The 17,280-nt window shown below is 53.2% G+C and overlaps 1 protein-coding gene across 12 annotated transcripts in view; it reads left to right on the top strand.

The window, feature by feature from the left end:
- Positions 1-17,280, top strand: part of PTK2 (protein tyrosine kinase 2) — a 247,182-nt gene that overhangs the window by 194,969 nt on the left and 34,933 nt on the right. For 11 of the 12 annotated variants that reach the window (XM_059395226.1, XM_059395223.1, XM_059395224.1 and 8 more), the window contains 2 exons: positions 2,505-2,709; positions 15,808-15,919. In XM_059395226.1, coding sequence (XP_059251209.1) covers positions 2,505-2,709; positions 15,808-15,919 — 317 coding nt within the window. Of the gene's footprint in view, positions 1-2,504; positions 2,710-14,928; positions 15,027-15,807; positions 15,920-17,280 lie in introns of those variants that run through there. The other variant, XM_059395228.1, reaches the window with a different exon arrangement.

Here is a 17,280-nt window from a genome sequence, read left to right as displayed (position 1 = left end):
GACGGGGTGGCCCTCACTCATTCTGCACCGCTTGCTTCAACTGCTACGTCCGGTTTTAAATCACTCTCCCCTTTCCACACGGATGCTGCCCCCCCCACCCTGCCCCACTCTTCTGGTCTAACTCCTTCCACCTGGAACACGTCATAACACCCTCTCCCAGCTGAAATTCTGACGTTCGGGGTCACCTGAAACGTCCCCTCTTCATGAAGCCTCGTGTAGCCGGTGTGTGCTCCAGACGTAACCTCCCGTCCTCTGTTCCCTGCACTTCCGCTCTCTGCCCTAACGCTCACACGTGGATCTTGTGCGCGGCCCTGTGTGCGTGCTTTCTCCCTAGATTTTGAACTACTTCGGAGGAGATGCCCGGACAGGGTTATGTACCTTTCCCCCGTAATTAAAAATAACTTGATACACATCAAGTACACGTTCTTCTTTTTTCTTCTGTGTACTTGCTGTCGGTCTCCTCTAGTGCCCTGAGTGATAACAGGAGAGAGAAGGAGAGCAGCAAATAGTGTGACAGGGCTTAGAAAGAGCTCTGGGGTCCGCTTGCTGTGGCGTCACCTCCCAGGACCTCACTCGCCGGCTGTGTGACCCAGAGAGCCGCTTGTTCATCCTGGCAAGGGGACTTGAGCTTGCCAAGATTCTAAGATGCCCATTTCTCACGCTGTCACTTCTCTGGAACTGGTGGCATTTTGTAGTCGGTGTGAGTTGGGGACGTGTCTTACGTGGCTTCCTTACCCACACTCGTGTCGACTTTGTATCGTTCATCCCTGTGTCGCTTCCTTGTCTGAATGAGTTTGGAAGTGCTCATCGGTAAGAATAAAACAGTTCCAAGAGGAAACAGGATGGTGCCGTGACTTAGGTGGTAGAATTTTCCTCCATTTTTGGTTATATAAACAATATTGTATTTTATAATCAGTGGCATCTTGGTTTTGATAAAATACAGTGTTTAAGGAAATGTGAGGTGTAAGGATAATGTGCAAATTTCGAAAGTCTTACGCTGCCCGGTGCTCAAGTCCTACTAAAGTCTTACGCTGCCCGGCGCTCAAGTCCTACTAAAGTCTTATGCTGCCCAGCGCTCAAGTCTTTACTAAAGTCTTAATGCTGCCCGGCACTGTTGTTAGTAACGACGTCACAATTTCCGGTGAGAAATGCAGAACTAAGGCATTACTTCGGTCATATACTCTTCAGTATGGAGTGACTAGAATTCGGAAAACATCAGAATGTCGTTCACGTGGGCAGGATAATGTGCCTTGTTTCCTTTGAGGCACAGCCCTGCTGTAGGTGCCAAAGACCCTGAAGCAAGGGGCCTCCGCCAGCCCGTGACTCGGTGAGCAGGGAGGGCAGGGTGGAGCAGGGGCTCGCCCAGCCCGTGACTCGGTGAGCAGGGAGGGCAGGCCGAGCAGGGACTCACCTGGGCCATCAGGGCACGTGCATAGAAAGAGAAGCGCTCATGCGGAGGAGAAGGAAGGGACACTAAGTGCGGCGAGGCTGGCATAAGCAAAGGCATGTGTGTGGCTTGTGCTGGGGTGCCAGGGCCGCCAGAGCAGCCCACAAGACATGCGAGCCACCCACAGTCCCCACCAGCCCACCTGCTCGGTTCCCCATTCTCCGCCTTAGGCCCCGTTCGCTCATTTACTGTAAAAGTGGGCTTTCAGAGGTTGTTAGAGGACACGAACTGTCCTCTGCGGTCTGTGAGGGTGGAGTGTGAGTGAGGGGCCGGTGGGTAGGGCCACTGTAGCCCAGGGGATCCAGAGTTTGCCTATGGGGACAGGGACCCCCCGACCAACTCGTGCATGAGCCAGCTGACAGGGCCAGCACGTCCTAGCCAGGCCCGGGCCGCCTCTCTAAAGGAGTCTGAGCATTCTGAAGGTAAAGGCTTAAATTTTAGTATGTTCCTTCGTTAGGCCTCAGGCCAGCTGCCGTATGCATCAGCAGCTTGGACTGCAGTGGGGGGCCAAGGTCAAATTCACCCGGCCTGTTCTGAACTGGTTCGTTAAGCCATGAAGGGTCACTGTACCTGGTGGGGCATCTTTTTTTTTTTTTTTTTTTTTTTAAGATTTTATTTATTTGACAGAGATCATAGGCAGGCAGAGAGGCAGAAGCAGGCTCCCCACTGAGCAGAGAGCCTGATGCGGGGCTCGATCCCAGGACCCTGAGATCACCCTCAGGTCGTGACCTGAGCTGAAGGCAGAGGCTTAACCCACTGAGGCACCCAGGCGCCCCTGGTGGGCCATCTTCTAATACAGGATTTTTAGAGAAGTAAACCTCTTAGAAAAACTTGGGCGTTTTTTGGAAAATAACATAATTTTCCTTATTTGGATCATATTAAGCTAATACTGCTGTTCTTATTTATAACAGAATTCACTGACTACTGCTTTATTTACCTGATTTGCCCCAAGTCACACAGCTGGTCCTCTGGTGCCAGCTGTGCAGTTTTTCCTGAAACACAGGCGTGCTTCTCTTCCCACCGAGTTCACGGCTCTGCTTTCCTCCCCACTTCACAGGTGTGTGTATGTGGGAGATACTGATGCACGGCGTGAAGCCCTTTCAAGGAGTGAAGAACAACGACGTGATCGGTCGGATTGAGAATGGGGAGAGGCTGCCGATGCCGCCAAACTGCCCTCCGACCCTCTACAGCCTTATGACGAAATGCTGGGCCTATGACCCCAGCAGGCGGCCGCGGTTCACTGAGCTCAAAGCTCAGCTCAGGTAGGAGTGGGGGGAGCAAGGGCCGGGGCTGGGGTTCGGCTCGTGCGGCTTCTCCCACGCAGTCAGAGTGTTTGAGGTCATTCTGTCAGGACGGCTAAGGCTATGGAATGACTTACTGATCGGTTTGCGTTGATTTATGCCTTGCTAGAATGCTCAGGAGATTGGGTCGTCAAATCTTAATCGACTTCACGTTAGGAAGTCGACTTCTGACTTGGCGTGGCTTCCAAGCCGCGTGAGAACCTAGTCCCTCGTGGCCCACCCAGTTCCATCTCCCTCTCCTGCTCCATCGCCAGCGCTCCTAACTGCTCACGCTTCTCCCTGCACGGCCCAGCATTTCCCACGTGCTGTTTTCGCTCCCGGGGACGCCTTCCACTAGCTGTGCCCCCTGCTAACCACCTCTGTGGTCTTCAGAATCCAGCTCAGATGTCACCTCCTTCAGGGGACAGCCCTAGTCAGCCCTGCCCCCAAACAGAGAGCCACTCTTTGGCACCTTTTCAGTGCTTCTGTCTGTTGTCATGCAAACATCTACATGATCTGTTCGGCTACCATGTCGTGGCTCCTACTTGGTGCCAGCCACGGCCAGACCCGGTAGCTCCCGGTCCCCTACAGGAAGCCCGCAGGGACCTGTTAGCGCACTGAGTCCCTCAGCATGTCTGCGCGGAGCTGACCGTGCACCCGGCCTGGAGAATTACTCATTTGTACGTCTGGGTCCCCCGCCAGGCCCTGAGCTCTCCGGGAGCATCACTGTGTCTCACTCGTTTCTGCGGCTTTGGTGGAGACGTCTGACACACGCTCAGCAAACGGTTGTTGAGTTGGTGTCCAGACTGACTTATAACTGTAATCGATAAGATGCTCTGGTGTGATAAATACCATGGGAAATTTTATCCCTTAACCAGCACCATGGCGTAGCGTGCGCTGTCATCTTCATGATTCCCTGACTCTATGTGACATTTTTAAAATTTGGTGTATTTTCATCTTTTGTCATAGAAAATTAACCAAATATCAGAGTCCAAAAGACCCCAGTGGCTCCTCTGGCCCTGTCTGGTCCCCCAGTGCTCGCGGTCGATCTCGACGGGCCTGGCTGCTCAGGCAGCGCCGCTTGCTGGCAGGGGCGCCCGGCAAGGAGCGTGTTCCACGGAGGAACGAGGGCTGGAGGGAGAGGTGGAGAGGCTTCCCCGGTCAGGGCTCATCGGCTAAGCACCCGCGTGCTTCTGAGTTAGGTTCTGTGGAGTCCACAGTGAACGAGCACAGTCCTGCCGCCAGCGTTCACCGCCTGAAGGAGATGGGCCCGTGTCCCATCACCCCACGGTGAGCGGCGCCTGTCCCCCGGGCCGTGCCTGCCCGCCTGCTCCCGTCCACTCCTGACCGTCCTTCAGGTGTTTCCCGACTGCTTTCTGCAAGCTAAGGGTCTCCAGGTCCTCCGTCCCCGCACAGCGAGTGGGACACACGCTCACTTACTGGAGCTGGATTTTGAACGTGCTTTAGTTCATGTTTTGCTCCTACATTTCTTGGTTCCTCCTTCATCTTTCCTCAGAAGGTGGCCACTTCTGCCCTTGAGATGCCTCCCCTCTCTGACACCGGTGCCATCTGCCTGCCTCCCCGACACCTCCTTTCTCCCCCGACCTGCCGCTCCTCCATGGTCTGAGTACGGCCCACGTGTCCGTCCCGGGCCACCTCCTTTCTCCCAGTTTGCTTCCTGGGCCGTGCTACCCTCTCCCGTCTGTCTGTCTTCAGCTTCCGTCCCGCCTGTTCTCACAGACCCAGAGCCGCGGCCGCATTGCTGCTGAGCGTCACGGTCGTGCTAAAGCCAGTCTGTTACCTTGCCTCCGGCGGCCCCTGGCCTTCCCCTTCCACAGGCTCCAGAGGGGCCTTTGCATCCACCATATCGCCTCACTGCCGCCTGGCACACCCTCCCCCGCTCCCCTGCCTGGACCGTCCATCCATCTAGCACAGCCCCTTACGTGATCTTCTCAGCCATCACTGGGGACGAGTGGCTCCCTTGTTGGCTGGAAGCTTCCAGAGTAGACCAGAGTCCCCAGTCGGCCCGATGGCGTATCCCACCCCTTTCTCACGCCATGGCTGCATTAACCACCTGGGCCTGGAACGCCGCCTTCTCCGCCTGGTGAAATCCGGCCCCTCTTTCTCGGCAGCTCTCAGCACTGGCTCCTTCACGGTTCCATGGCCGATGAGCCTCTGCCCTCGGCGTCTCCCAAGCACTCGGCTCTTCTTGTCGTGCTCCCCCTGCGCTGCCCCAGGTGGCCACACCCGCGTTCAGCCCCTTCCACAGTGTGAGCAGCACAAGAGCTGAGCCTGGGGCCCGATCTCTGGGGCAAGAGGACTACAGCACCTTTCCTGCCCTCGAGGAGCTCACAGTCTAGTATGTCTCAGCCCTACTAGACTGAGGCTCCTTGAGGGCAGGGATCGTCATACTCGCCTCGGTGCCGCGCGCACCCGCAGGCCACAGGCCTGCGCACAGTGGGGTCCCACGGCCGCTCGAGTTACGGCTTAGCAGGTGCGATCTCACATCAGTATTCACTGAAGGACTGTTTCTTTGGGTGAAGTAGTTCCAAAAACTATCCAAGGTAAATTTTTAGAACCAAATAAAATGATTTCGCACACACACGCGCACGACTACATCTCTTCTGCACAGTAGCGCAGGCCACGGAGCGTGAATTTGTTCCGTGTTTTTCAGTTTCCATCAGAAATGGAGTCTGACTTTGCATTTTAAACATGTAATATGGCTACCAAAGAGGCCAGTAAAATGTGACTCTAATAGCTTGCTTGGACATTTATGTGTAACAGTGTGTCATAGTCATTAGATTCTTTTATTAAGTTTTACAAAATCTTTACCATATCAAAGATTGCTTAACAAATGAGTTTCAGATAGTCTTTACCCCAGGTCAGTGAAAAAGTGTTTCCTGAATCCCATTCTCCATGTCTATTTAAAAAAAAATAATTCGAAGGGACTCAGATCCCCACGGGATCCCACGCATCTGTGGGCCGTGTTTGTCTCTCACTGAGTTGCAAGAAGTGGCTCTCGGGTTGAGCCTTGCGCAGCGAGTCAGACAGCCCTTGGGTCAGACTCCCATGGCGGTCTCCATGACCCCAAGCCTGTCCTCTTCGCATCCCACTCATTCAGAGATGGGAATCCACGGAGAGGCACAAAGAGGTGAGCGGCCGGCTGGCCGGGGACCGTCTGCGGCCCCCCGTAGGGACACCCTGGAAAATGACTCCCGCTGTGTGCCGTGGCGTGCTTGCCCTGGAGGACTGACAGGTTGTGAGAGTGCCCCAGGTGGTTTTTGAAGGAAAAAAAATCTCTTAATCCCTGATTAATTCGGTTAATTCTTCGGTCGACGCTGTGCCGCGGAGGCCACAGTGCGCAGCTTCAGTACTTGCCCTTTTGCAGCGTCGGCTTCCCAGGAGCCAAGGAAGGGTGTCCCTGTCACCTCGGTCTAGGGAAGCAGGGCGAGCTGACGTGTGCTTTCTTAAACCCTTTTTAGACAAATGAGGGAAATGAACTAATTTAAAGTTAAATTTAAAGTTTATACCATACTTTTTAAACTTTGTATTGACCTACAAAGATGTGAACATGGATATATGCCAAGAAGTGAACCGCTCATTGGATTGTCACAAACGGGACCCAGGCACGTAAGCCGTATGTATGCAGGACACAAACACAGCCCTGCTGTCGCTCCAGAAGCCCACCAGGTGCCCCTTCCACTGACTGTTCGCCCTTCGAGGGTGACTGCTTTTAAGCTGTCTGTAAATGGCATCACTCTTTTGTTCGTGGCTTATATCGTTCAGCATTTGCCTTGAGGTCATCTGCAGTGTCAGATAACTACGTTTTTCTCCTGGCTCTTTGGGTTCTGCTTGGGAATATCCCATAGCTGAGTCATCCACCTGGTGGGAATTTAGATTCTTTCCGCTAGGAGCTGTCAGGGCCCCTGCTGTGTCTTTTCGGTGCACGTAGCTACAGGAACCGAGGTTAGCTGTGTCTCTAGGAGCTCGCAGGTATGCCCAGGGGGAGCATCCGTCGGGCCTGCTGGGTTTCCAGAGCCGGTACCCCAGCTCCACTCCCAGCACTGAACAAGAGCCGCGGTTGTTCCAACCATGGTGGTTTTTAAGCCTTTGGAAATTACTCCTTGGTTCTGAGCTCTCTGTTCATATTTGAAGGTTAGGGAACAGAATGTGAGTGGTGAAGAATGTCATAGTTCACCCGAGCGTTTCTGTTCTGAAGAACATCGACCTAGTCGGTATCACTTTGGAAGGTGCTCCGTGATTTCAGCTGGTCTCTGCCACTGTGCTTTTCGGAAGACCTGGTGATAGCTGGTCTCTGCCCTCCGCAGGCAGCCTTATTGTCACGTGGAAAACCAGCGGCGCTCACTGCACGCTTTCCGTTCCAGACCTTGTGCCGCACGCTTCCCCACGTTGCTTCGTCTTAGCCCTCGCATGCCATGGATGTGTAGGTGGGAGCGCCGCCATCCGTTCTCAAACAAGGAGACTGAAACTCTGAGCGCAGGCCACTCGCCTGAGGTCCCAGAACTGTACCTCACAGCGAGCCCCCATGTCTAGGACAAGCTGTCGGCTGGCGCGCCCTGGGCCGGGACCCAAGACACAGCTAGATGTCCTTACGTGCTCTGTCTTGTGATTGCGACGGTGAGCACGTTGTTACTGCTTAGCTAAAAAGAGAAAAGAAGGAAGGGAAAAAACCCAGTATCCTAAGGAATTTCTGAAGCTGGTTTTCTTACGTTTGTTTTGAGTATCAGGTGGAGAAAGTCCCTGGAGGAAAATGGCAACACGTCTGGCACAGGCACAGAGGCCCTCACCCACGCCAGACGTGCTGTCAGTTCCCTCGTGTTGTGTTGTGACCTCCTGAGTGTGCCATACTCAGCCACTGCAGGCCTTCCGAGCGCCCGGCACGGTAGGGAGCTATCATGGGTGCATCCATGAGGCTCGGCTGCGGTGACAGAGGCCAGCACGTGTGTGTGGGGTCTGCCGTGTGGGCCCTGGGGGCAGGAGGTTGTTTGTTTGTCGGTTGGGCTAATATTGTCGTGTTTGCTCTTTAACTTTATCAAGTAAAGCTGGCCTTTGGGAGATCTGCTGGGTCAGGACGGAGCTTGAAGCAGCTGTAGCCCCAGATTGGTGACACATTTTCACATGACATCTCCACATTCACCCTCCCCCGAAGTTTCAGAGCCCCTCAGGACACAGACTGGTCTCGGTTGGGCTGCCAGCAGTTGGGGGTGGGGGGGTGCGGCGTGTAACCTGGGAAAGTGCCAACAGCCCTTGAGGTAGGAATTCAGCCTTCTGTTGAGAGTTATGGGTGTTGTCGGGAAGGTTACAGTTTAAAAAGAAATGTGAATTAGTGGGTTAAAGTCTCTGCCTTCAGCTCAGGTCATGATCCCAGGGTCCTGGGATCGAGCCCCGCATCGGGCTCTCTGCTCAGCAGGAGCCTGCTTCCTCCTCTCTCTCTGCCTGCCTCTCTGCCTACTTGTGATCTCTGTCTGTCAAATAAATAAAATCTTAAAAAAAAAAATGTGAAAAGAAATCTGTGTGACCTGGACCAGGTGACTTCGCCTCCCTGTAGGAGCAGGGTCCCACACGGTCCCACAGCCCTCCCCCCGTCTGGTGTTCAGGGCCACATGAAATGATGTACGTGGCTTGGAGTTAGTGCACATGGTTCCAGCTCTAGCAGTGGTAACGACAAAGCTTTTCCTGAAGATCCGGAAGGGACCTTGCAGCCTTAGGGTACAGAAACATTATTAGTTGCTGTTAAAGAAAAATGGGGTTATTTGAATTCAAAAGTGTTAGCTCCCATCGTCCAGATATAAGATGTAAAGACATTTTATAGACACGTTATGGAGACACAGATGTTAAATTTATAGTCTGTGAAGAGCATCTTGCACAAGTCTTTTGAATCCTTTCTGATTCTTTATTTATCCCAATATGTGGACTCTGAATTAAAGGCTCTGGGTTTTATTGATGATATAAGTTATTTGTGCTGCTTCTCTGTGTAGTTTTTAGGTGGTTTGTATTTGCTTCCAAAATTCCTTTCAAAGGTGGTGTCTGAATTCCTCCTGAGTCATCATTCCAGTATCTCCCTCCACCTTGCTGGCCTGCTGGGTCTAGACACCCTCTAGAAGAGGAATTCGTTTCTCAGTCAGTCGTAGAGACGTCTTCAAACGTTCGTGGCACCTGGGGGTGCCTCGCGGGCGCAGTCAGAAGGGCGCGCGGCTCTTGATCTCGGGGTCACGTTTGTTGGTTGTAGAGATCACTTATATTAATTTTTAGAGACTTTAAGTAAAAACTTATTAAAAACATTCACGGCATCTGAACTTCAAAGGTTTTTGTGGTTTTTTGTGGGTTTTTTGGTTCTTAGCCTTACCAGTAATTAAAAGTAAAGAGTAAATTAAAATTTAATAGGAATTCAATACAGCATCCGCATTCCTTCCACTAGGAATTGTGTCTTAACTGTTGGCATGAGGATCCTTCTGACCCATCCCTGGCTCCCGCCTGCACATAGGTGTTCGTGGCTTTGCCATGGGCCCCACAGTTTGGTTTCGTGTGAATAGATTTCCAGGGAACTTACACATACATTTCAGAAGAATTAGTCCTTTGCACTCACGTGGCTTCACACATCATTTTCATGTGTATTACCTTGTTTGACTTCATAACAGTTTTTAAGAATGAGTTATTACCACCCTTTTCACTGAAGGAGCCTGAGGCTCAGAAAAGTCGTGTAACTCGCCCTAGATTGTGCCGACAGAGAAGGCCTCGGGCCCCTTTCTCCTGCCTCCAAGACCAGCGATCTTTCTTGCATGTCGGCCTCGGGATGTGCCCCCTGCCCCCACCCGGCCGCCCCAGCCTCCTGTATTTGCCCCTACACTGTTCTCCCATCACCTGTCCTGCCTGTAAAGAGGTGCCTCTGACCACATGATGTGGACATGTCTGTCGCCGGGTATTTACTCTTCGTGATTGGAGCCCAGGCGGAAACCCTCGGACTTACCGGGCAGCCGCTAGATTCCCGTCCCTTCAGTTCTCTTTCTCTGACCAGTTGGTTTTTCTCCGCAGCTCTTCCTTCCCCTTCACTGAGCTTTGTCTCCAGGGTTATTTATTATCCCTAAAAACGTAAGGGGAGAGCGGAACAGCCTCGAGTGGCTGTGCGTGGCTCCCCCTTGACTTCAGGTCCCTGAGGGACAGGGTGGCTGTGTGGAGGGACGTAGGACACAGACGGAGAAACACTGGCTTTCTACCACTTACAAATAAGCCTGCACCCCCAGCCTAGCCGGGCCTTGCGTGCCTGGCGGAGAGTTTGGCGTGGGGATGCTGACGCCTCCCACAGCTCTTTCTCCCTCGGGGCCCCGAATCTGCATTTAGCAATACCGTTTGCATTCTCCACTGAGCGGCTGCTCTGGAGACCAGGGCACGCTTGGTTAACTTGTCCCCGTCTGCTTTGAGTTACTGACTGCCCTGTGCTTCCGTGTGCCAGGCCCACACAGCCAGGAAGGTCCCCTGGCTGCCACCTCAGTCCTTTATCCTCCAGAGGTCACATTCGTCTATGTTAGTAACCTCACACAATGAAGATTTGTGTGTTTTAAGTAGTACTTTACAAAAAGTAAAGAAACAATCTTCCATCTTGAATCCTACACGGTGCCCTTCGTTCTTCCCTAAAGAGCCTTTTTCTGTTCCATTTCCCATTCATCCAGAGAACTTCTTGAGCATTCTCTGTGTTCATCTGTCGGTAGTGAATTCCATTCATTTCGGGGGGGTTCTTCTCTGAAAACCCACTGAACTTAATTTCCCTGGAACAGAGTTCAGACTTCACAGTGGTCCTGTATCTTCTCCTTTTGGGCCTTGAAAGCTGCTCTTCTGCTGACCTCTGTTGTGGCTAGTAAGAAGTCACTGGCCCTTCAAGTCCTTGTCCTCCATCCGTGCTTTGTCGTTCCTTACTGGCTGCTAGCGTGGTTCTGTCTTAATCTGTGGGTGTCAGCGGTCAGCTGGGATGTGCTGAGTGTACTTGTCTTTGTACTGATCATACCTGGGGTTCCCTGTCGCTCCTGAACCTGTAACTGTGTGTCTCATAGCCGCCTGTCGGGTGTTGATCTGCTCCATTTTCTCACTTCTGCAATTCCAGTTCCTTGTCATTAAGCCTTTTGATAGTGTCCTTCAGGTCCCAGGAACCCTGTTCTTTTTCTTTTCCCCCCAGTCTTTTTCTCCAAGTCCTTCAGATTGGATAATTCTAATGATTCGCCTTCAGGTTCCCTAAGTGTTTTGTCCTCCCCATCCGACCCGTCATCCAATCCTGTGGAGATTTTATTTCAGACGCTGTACTTTTCATCATAGAATCTTCATTTTAGAATTTTCCTTTGTCTCTTTCTTAAACTCCCTATTTCTTGCTAACATTTCTTATATTTCCATTAGTTATGAACAGATTCTGCTCTATGTCCTTGAATATAATAGCTCTTCCAAGCCCCTGTCTGCCAGTTCCAACTTCTGAGCCATCTTTGGAATCGCCTCCTTTACATGGTCTTTTCCTCATCGGAATGGATCATGTTTTCATGTTTATTTTATATTCGGTAATTTTAGATTATGTCCTGGACATTTGTGAATGATGGATTGTGGAAACTCTGGATTCAGTTCGGTTCCTCTGAAGAATGGGTGCATTGTTTTAGCAGGCAGTTAACATGGCTGATCTTAAAGCACAGATTCTCTCCCCATGCTGTAGGCACCAGCCCACATCTTGATTCAGTTCTCTTCACCTTAGCCGGGCTGCATGGAGCCTGTCCTGTGCATGCCTGGCTCCAGCTTCTGCTAGAGATTTGGGGAGATTTTATACAACTGCAGACTGCTGTCTGGCAAATGGCCATTAAAAAATGGGGATTTATCCAGGGCCCCTCGCCCAAAAAATGGGACTTATGCCAGCCCTGCTCAGGGTCCAGCTTCTGTGGGTTTCTCTCCTGTGCGATCATAAGAAGGCTTGCTTCTTATGTCATTGTCCATAGTTGCTGTCTGCAAGAGGGTTCATCAAATAGTTGCTATGCAGACTTGCCAGAAATAGAAAGAAGTCACTATTTTTAAAGAAAGATTTTAGCAGGATTCACATTTTTGAAAAGTGACTTTTTTGAGATGGACAATGCCACAAGCAAACAAAAGTGCCTTATCTCCGGCAATTTGAGATACATGAAGAGAAATTCAGTCTTAGTGCATCCATGAAACTAGACGTCCGGTCGGCTCTGCCTGTTTGTCAGCGAGAAAGAGCAGAGGCATTCACTGTAACCGTACGGTTCTGCGTTTAGCCGCGGGTCAGCCTCTCACAGATACGCTCTCTGCAACTGAATCTCAGGGCTCCAGACTTGTTTTCCGCAAAGATACCAGGCGGGGCTTTTTGTTAAAAGGTCAATTCCATTCCTTCGTGGTGAGGCAATGTTGGGTAATTATGAGAGATCATGTTTCAAAACTGGTATTCCCGTGAACTTGCCCAAGCGAGCTCTCTCCCTCTGGACTTTCTTCCGTCCCGTTTTCTCGCTGCTCTTTCTCGGGATGTTTTCCACGTTCGCCTCAGTAGCTGAGGCTGGTTTTATGATGTTCAGGTGATCAAAGTCCAGTCTTTTAAGAAAAGCTTCCATGAAATGGTTCATAGTTTCAGAGGAAAGAACAGTCGTGCACCACTCATAGGGGAGACACTACAGAAATGAGATGGAGAGAATCTCTGTTTCCTGGTGGCGAAAGGTCAGGTAAAAGTACGCTGCTAAGTGACATCTACTCCAGAGCTTTACTGTTTTCTCCCCACATGCTTTCTTTTCCACCCTGGACGTGGGTAGAGCGGACCGTGTTCTTCCCACCCCTGAACAAGCGAGCATGCGGAATAGGCAGGGTGGCCTGCCCCACCGAATTCGGCAGACGTGCGCCTTCTCGCCTGTTGCGCGCAGCTTGGATGGCTCGATGTCAGCAGCCCGGGACTGATGCCCTTTTCCACTCTAAAGCTGGTCTGGGTTGAAGATTTGTTTTTGTGTCTTAGCTCAGTGCTGGGAACGAGGAACCTCTTAGACCCCTTTCTTGCTCTCCATGAAAATACCTCAGGGGTGAAATCACACTTTGTCGCTCCAGAACGGAAATTTCCTCAGCCTTCTCCGTGCTCGCTGCTGGAGGGCGTGAGAGCGGTTCCCCTGGAGGGGCGGCAGGCCCCGAGCGCAGTCAGCAGCCCCTGCCCCGCTCTGCGTCCTGGTACGCCGCGTCCATGACTTGGGTGACTGTTGACACGAGGGAGGCGAAAGGGAAGAAACGCTACATGGAGCCCTGCTTTCCGCACTCGCGTCTCAGTAGGTGCGCCTGGTGGGTGACGCGTGTTCTCGGCCGCGTCTCACGGAGAAGCCCCGGCTCGCACCGGGTCATCTGCTTGTAAGCTTGAGACCTAGAAACCGCCATCCCTGGAGAAGCTGGCTCGTTGCCAGCGCCCACGAGGCGGCCGGCTCGTTCACATGGAATGTATTGCTACTAAAAATATTTGCAGTTTGGGAAAGTATGTTTAAATTTGACCTCCTTGACCCTCTGCACATTCCAGTTTATTGCTCTGGGTTCTCCAGCCGCTCTAAAGAGACAAGTTCAGAAATGTCCCTCCATGCCTTCTGCCTCCATCTATGGCATAGTCTTCCCATTGTCAGAACAGATCTTTTATGAGTTATTTATACTCCTGACCACTCTGAGCGGCAAACGGTGGCTTCTCAGAAGCATTTTGACGTGTTATTTTTGGTGTGAGAACCAAGCACTGAGATCAGAGTACTCCCCTCCCCATTACCACTGTTCTGCTAGGGGTGCGGCGGGCAGGCTCGGGGACAGAGGTTGCGGTACCCGTCACGTGCACGCGCTGTGACCCGACGGGGAAGCTGGTCCCAGCCGGCCAGTGGCAGAACACGGGCAGCGTCAGACCCACGGGGCAGCGGAGTGCCGCGTGTGGCTCTGTGACAGAAGGGCTACCCGGAAGGGGTCAGGCAGTAACTTCTGTAGGTCGGAGAGCAGGGGAAAGGGACAGCGGGTGGGAGAACCAGGGCGGACAAAGCCTGAGAGGGTCACCTTTGGCAAGGGTCCTCATGGGACCTTCTGGGCAACAGTTTTCCTGGGCAACAGTCACCTGAAGATCCGGGTGGCCGGTTTCGCACAGCAGCCCTTGTGAAATAAGCTGCCTCAGTGGGACCTACTTAGAATGCGGTTCCCATCGCGTTAAAGAACGTGTCACACTTGGCCTTCTCAGTGCTTGCCTGTTCCTCAGTTAATTTAAGAAGTTGAGAAAAAAAAAAAAAAGACAAATTCCTTGATTTTTCTTGTCTTGATTTTCATGGATTTTTCAGTTAATACTATAAGAGGTTTGGAAGTTCAGATTCTGTGTCTGTTATTTAGGGCCTCAATGACAGCAGCGCGCAGAAAAACTACCCAGGGCAGCTCCTCTCTCAGGCCAGGACTCCTGCACCCGGTGTCCATCTCAGAGAAGGTGGCCTGCAGTCCTTGCCTGGTGACAGTGCAGTAGGCTTAGGGCCAGCTCCTGCTGGCCACACCGCAGGTGGACCCTGCTGCTTGTGGCCTTGCTCCCTGATTGCCTGTCACGGTTGGCGTGCACGGCCGTGCTCCGGCGTCTGCAGGAACTCTGGGTGTGAGGGAGTGGGCTGTTGGGTCGCAGCCCTCAGCCCAGTGGGAGCAGAAGGCAAGCGGATACTGCTGCACAGTGACTCGAGTCCCCATCCCCGGCCCCGGGGCCCGGTCCCCAGCAATCCTGGCTTGGCACACCCCTTGCCAGGCTGGAGCGCGACCCTGACTCCCAAACTTGTCAAGGTGCCGGGTTCCTCTCTTAGCCAGGCTCGCCCAGCTGGCGCTCGAAGAAAACCAGAATCCTATTTTCAGGAGGAATTAGAATCTTTTGGCTGAAAGCTTTCCTCTCAAAGCACTCACGGCATCCCCGAGGCAAACCCTGCCGTGCCTTTAAAAGAAAAAAAGAACAGAACTACCCTGAGGTCCGTAGTAAGGGTTTGCTGACTCAGAGCAGCCACCAAGTGATCTGCCCGTCCTCGTCTGACTTCAGGGTGATGGCGGGAGTGCGCCAGTGCGAGAAGCCGCCCGCTCCAGCCTCCAGCCAGCCAGGAATGTCTTTCTCAAACAGTTGAGCAAATTCCCAGATTAGAGCGGGGCTGCTGCAGCTGACCTCACTCCTCATGAGTAATTCTGGGTGGTTATTGCCGGCGCTCCGCCCGCAGCCTCGAAGCCCTGAATGAGCGTCATTCCCCCAGGCCGAGCGGGGGCTGCGGGCGCGGGAGAGAGCGGCGGCAGTGGTGAGGACCTGGGGTGCGGGGACCTGGTGCCCCCCGGGCGCCCCCCTCTGGGGTCCTGCGGCTGGGTGGGGGGGAGCTGGCAGGGGGCCCGCTCCGGCTGCCTTCCGGGGGGTTGGCGGGATGGCAGGCGGCCAAGGCTAAGGAAACAGGGCAGCCCCGAGGAGCGGAGCACAGGCGGCGGTGGGGGTGGCGGGGGGAGCGGCAGGTAGCCTGTGCGCTGCGGGCCGTGGTGAGTAGCAGCGGCCCAGCTGCCCAAGGGCTCGTTAGCCCGGGGACACAGAGCACTGGCCAGGCTGGAAGCTAGGAAGACGGTAGTGAGCAGGGGAGGGGGAGTATTGGCCGGATTGCAAATTTGTCCCCCAGCATGCTGATGTCACAGGATGTGGGGGCCCGTGTGCATGTGAGGAGCCCGTCCTGTCACTTGGCTGTGCTTGACAAAGCCCTGTCTGGGACTTCTCAGGCCAGGTCTGTTCTGCTTGAAGTCAACTTGGTGCACAGGCATCGTACCCGTGCCCCGCTCCCACCCCCGCCTGTCTTTGATCCCCCCGAGCTCTCCTCTCTTCCCCGCTGTCCTCTCCTTCCCTACAGCAGTGCTGGGGACGGGCTTGCCCTGGGGACCGGGGCTCTTCGAGAATCACGCATGCAGTTAGACGTGGTCTGCTCTCCCTTTCCCTAGTGTCACCCTCTAGCTGGAGGGTAGGGGCTCCTCAGATGAGTGGGGCGTCTGGTGTGTGCTCGCTGTGGCCGGCAGCTCCCCATAAAGCTTGTGTTCTCTCTCTAGCACAATCCTGGAGGAGGAGAAGGTCCAGCAGGAAGAGCGAATGAGGATGGAGTCCAGAAGACAGGTCACCGTGTCCTGGGACTCCGGAGGGTCCGACGAAGCGCCGCCCAAGGTAGCCAAGGCCCCAGCCCCAGCTCCGGCATTGCTCCTCCTGTCAGTGGGTGGCGTGGGTAGCTGCTGTGTGCGGGGACACGGCCACACATCAGGTGGTCCTAGGAACGGTGCTCACAGCCCCCTGCCCCTGCTCTTTTTCCGGGCACGCTATCCTCACGTGCACTCACTCCCCAATTTGCATTTCAGCTGTAGGCCGGGCTCTGGCTCCAGCCCTTAGATTAGATATGGTCTTAAAAGCCTCCCCCTCGGCTCCCACCCCCGACCCCCAGACTTCAGGGAGCACAGCGGGTGTGGAGGAGGGCTCTCCTTCGTTGCTTGTCAGGGGCCTTGCCAAGGATCGAGTCAGGACGGGAACCTCAGATGGACTAAAACCAGCCCCTCAATGCTTTACATTTCGCTCTGTTTTAAAGTGAGTCAAATTGTACTTAACCCCATTCCTTTTGGGTTGGGTTTGGGCGAAAGACAGTCTCTGCCTGTCTCCTGTCCGTGGCTGGCTTCTGGGTTTGGGGGCTGCAGGCACGTTGCCCTTGGGAGTTCAGACCTGCTGGCAGCATCCCCAGGCCTTGCCTGTCCACCGTCTCCACACTTCAGCCTCTGGGACATGGCCAGCGCCTTCCTGTTGCTCATTTGGACGCGAGTGGCCTCTAAATGCTCTCATGAGATTAAGAATTCTTTATACACCTTTTGCTTTTGACAGAATGGTGTTTTCACACAGTCGCTTACTTGCCATGAATAATCCAGTTTAGAACGTTTTCGAATGTAAATAGGTAATAGGCTTTACCTGCTAATTGATGGGCTAAAAATATAGTAAAAAACTGACAGTTCTTCATTTTCTTTTTGAAAACTGTTCAGAGGCCTATTAGCACAAAGTACTATTTAAATCTTGTACCTATTTTTTTTTAATGATGCCTGAAAGCTTGTGTTTTCATGGTCCATATTTTCAACTGTGTAACAGTAGAGATGATCACACATTTAAGGTGACTACAGGTGACGGACATAGTTTTCAGAGTTTTAGAGGTGAAGGGCTCCCCAGTCTGGCCTCCCGAACACGTAGAGACACTGAGGCGCAGAGGAGGGCCACGCCAGCTGTCGCCCTGTGTTCCTTTGAGTGAGTACGTGACAAAACCAGTACGCCTCTGTGTCTCCTGGATAAACAGCAACCATAAACCTTTAGCTACCCACGGAAAACTGAGAGAGCTAAGAGCCCGTCGGGAGCACGGGACAGTGGTCCAAGCCTGGGAGTGGGAGAGCTCTCCAAGCTGGTTTCTCCGGCCTGGGGGCCACGTGGCTCTCTTCACAGGGCCTCTGATGACTGTGCAGTCCCCCTGCCTGGTGCCAGCCTCACTGTCCTCACTGTGT

This window comes from Mustela nigripes, chromosome 3 (assembly GCF_022355385.1).
Source record: "Mustela nigripes isolate SB6536 chromosome 3, MUSNIG.SB6536, whole genome shotgun sequence".
Taxonomy (NCBI): domain Eukaryota; kingdom Metazoa; phylum Chordata; class Mammalia; order Carnivora; family Mustelidae; genus Mustela; species Mustela nigripes.
Note: the sequence above shows the minus strand (reverse complement) of the source record. Positions and strands in the feature narration are given on the sequence as shown.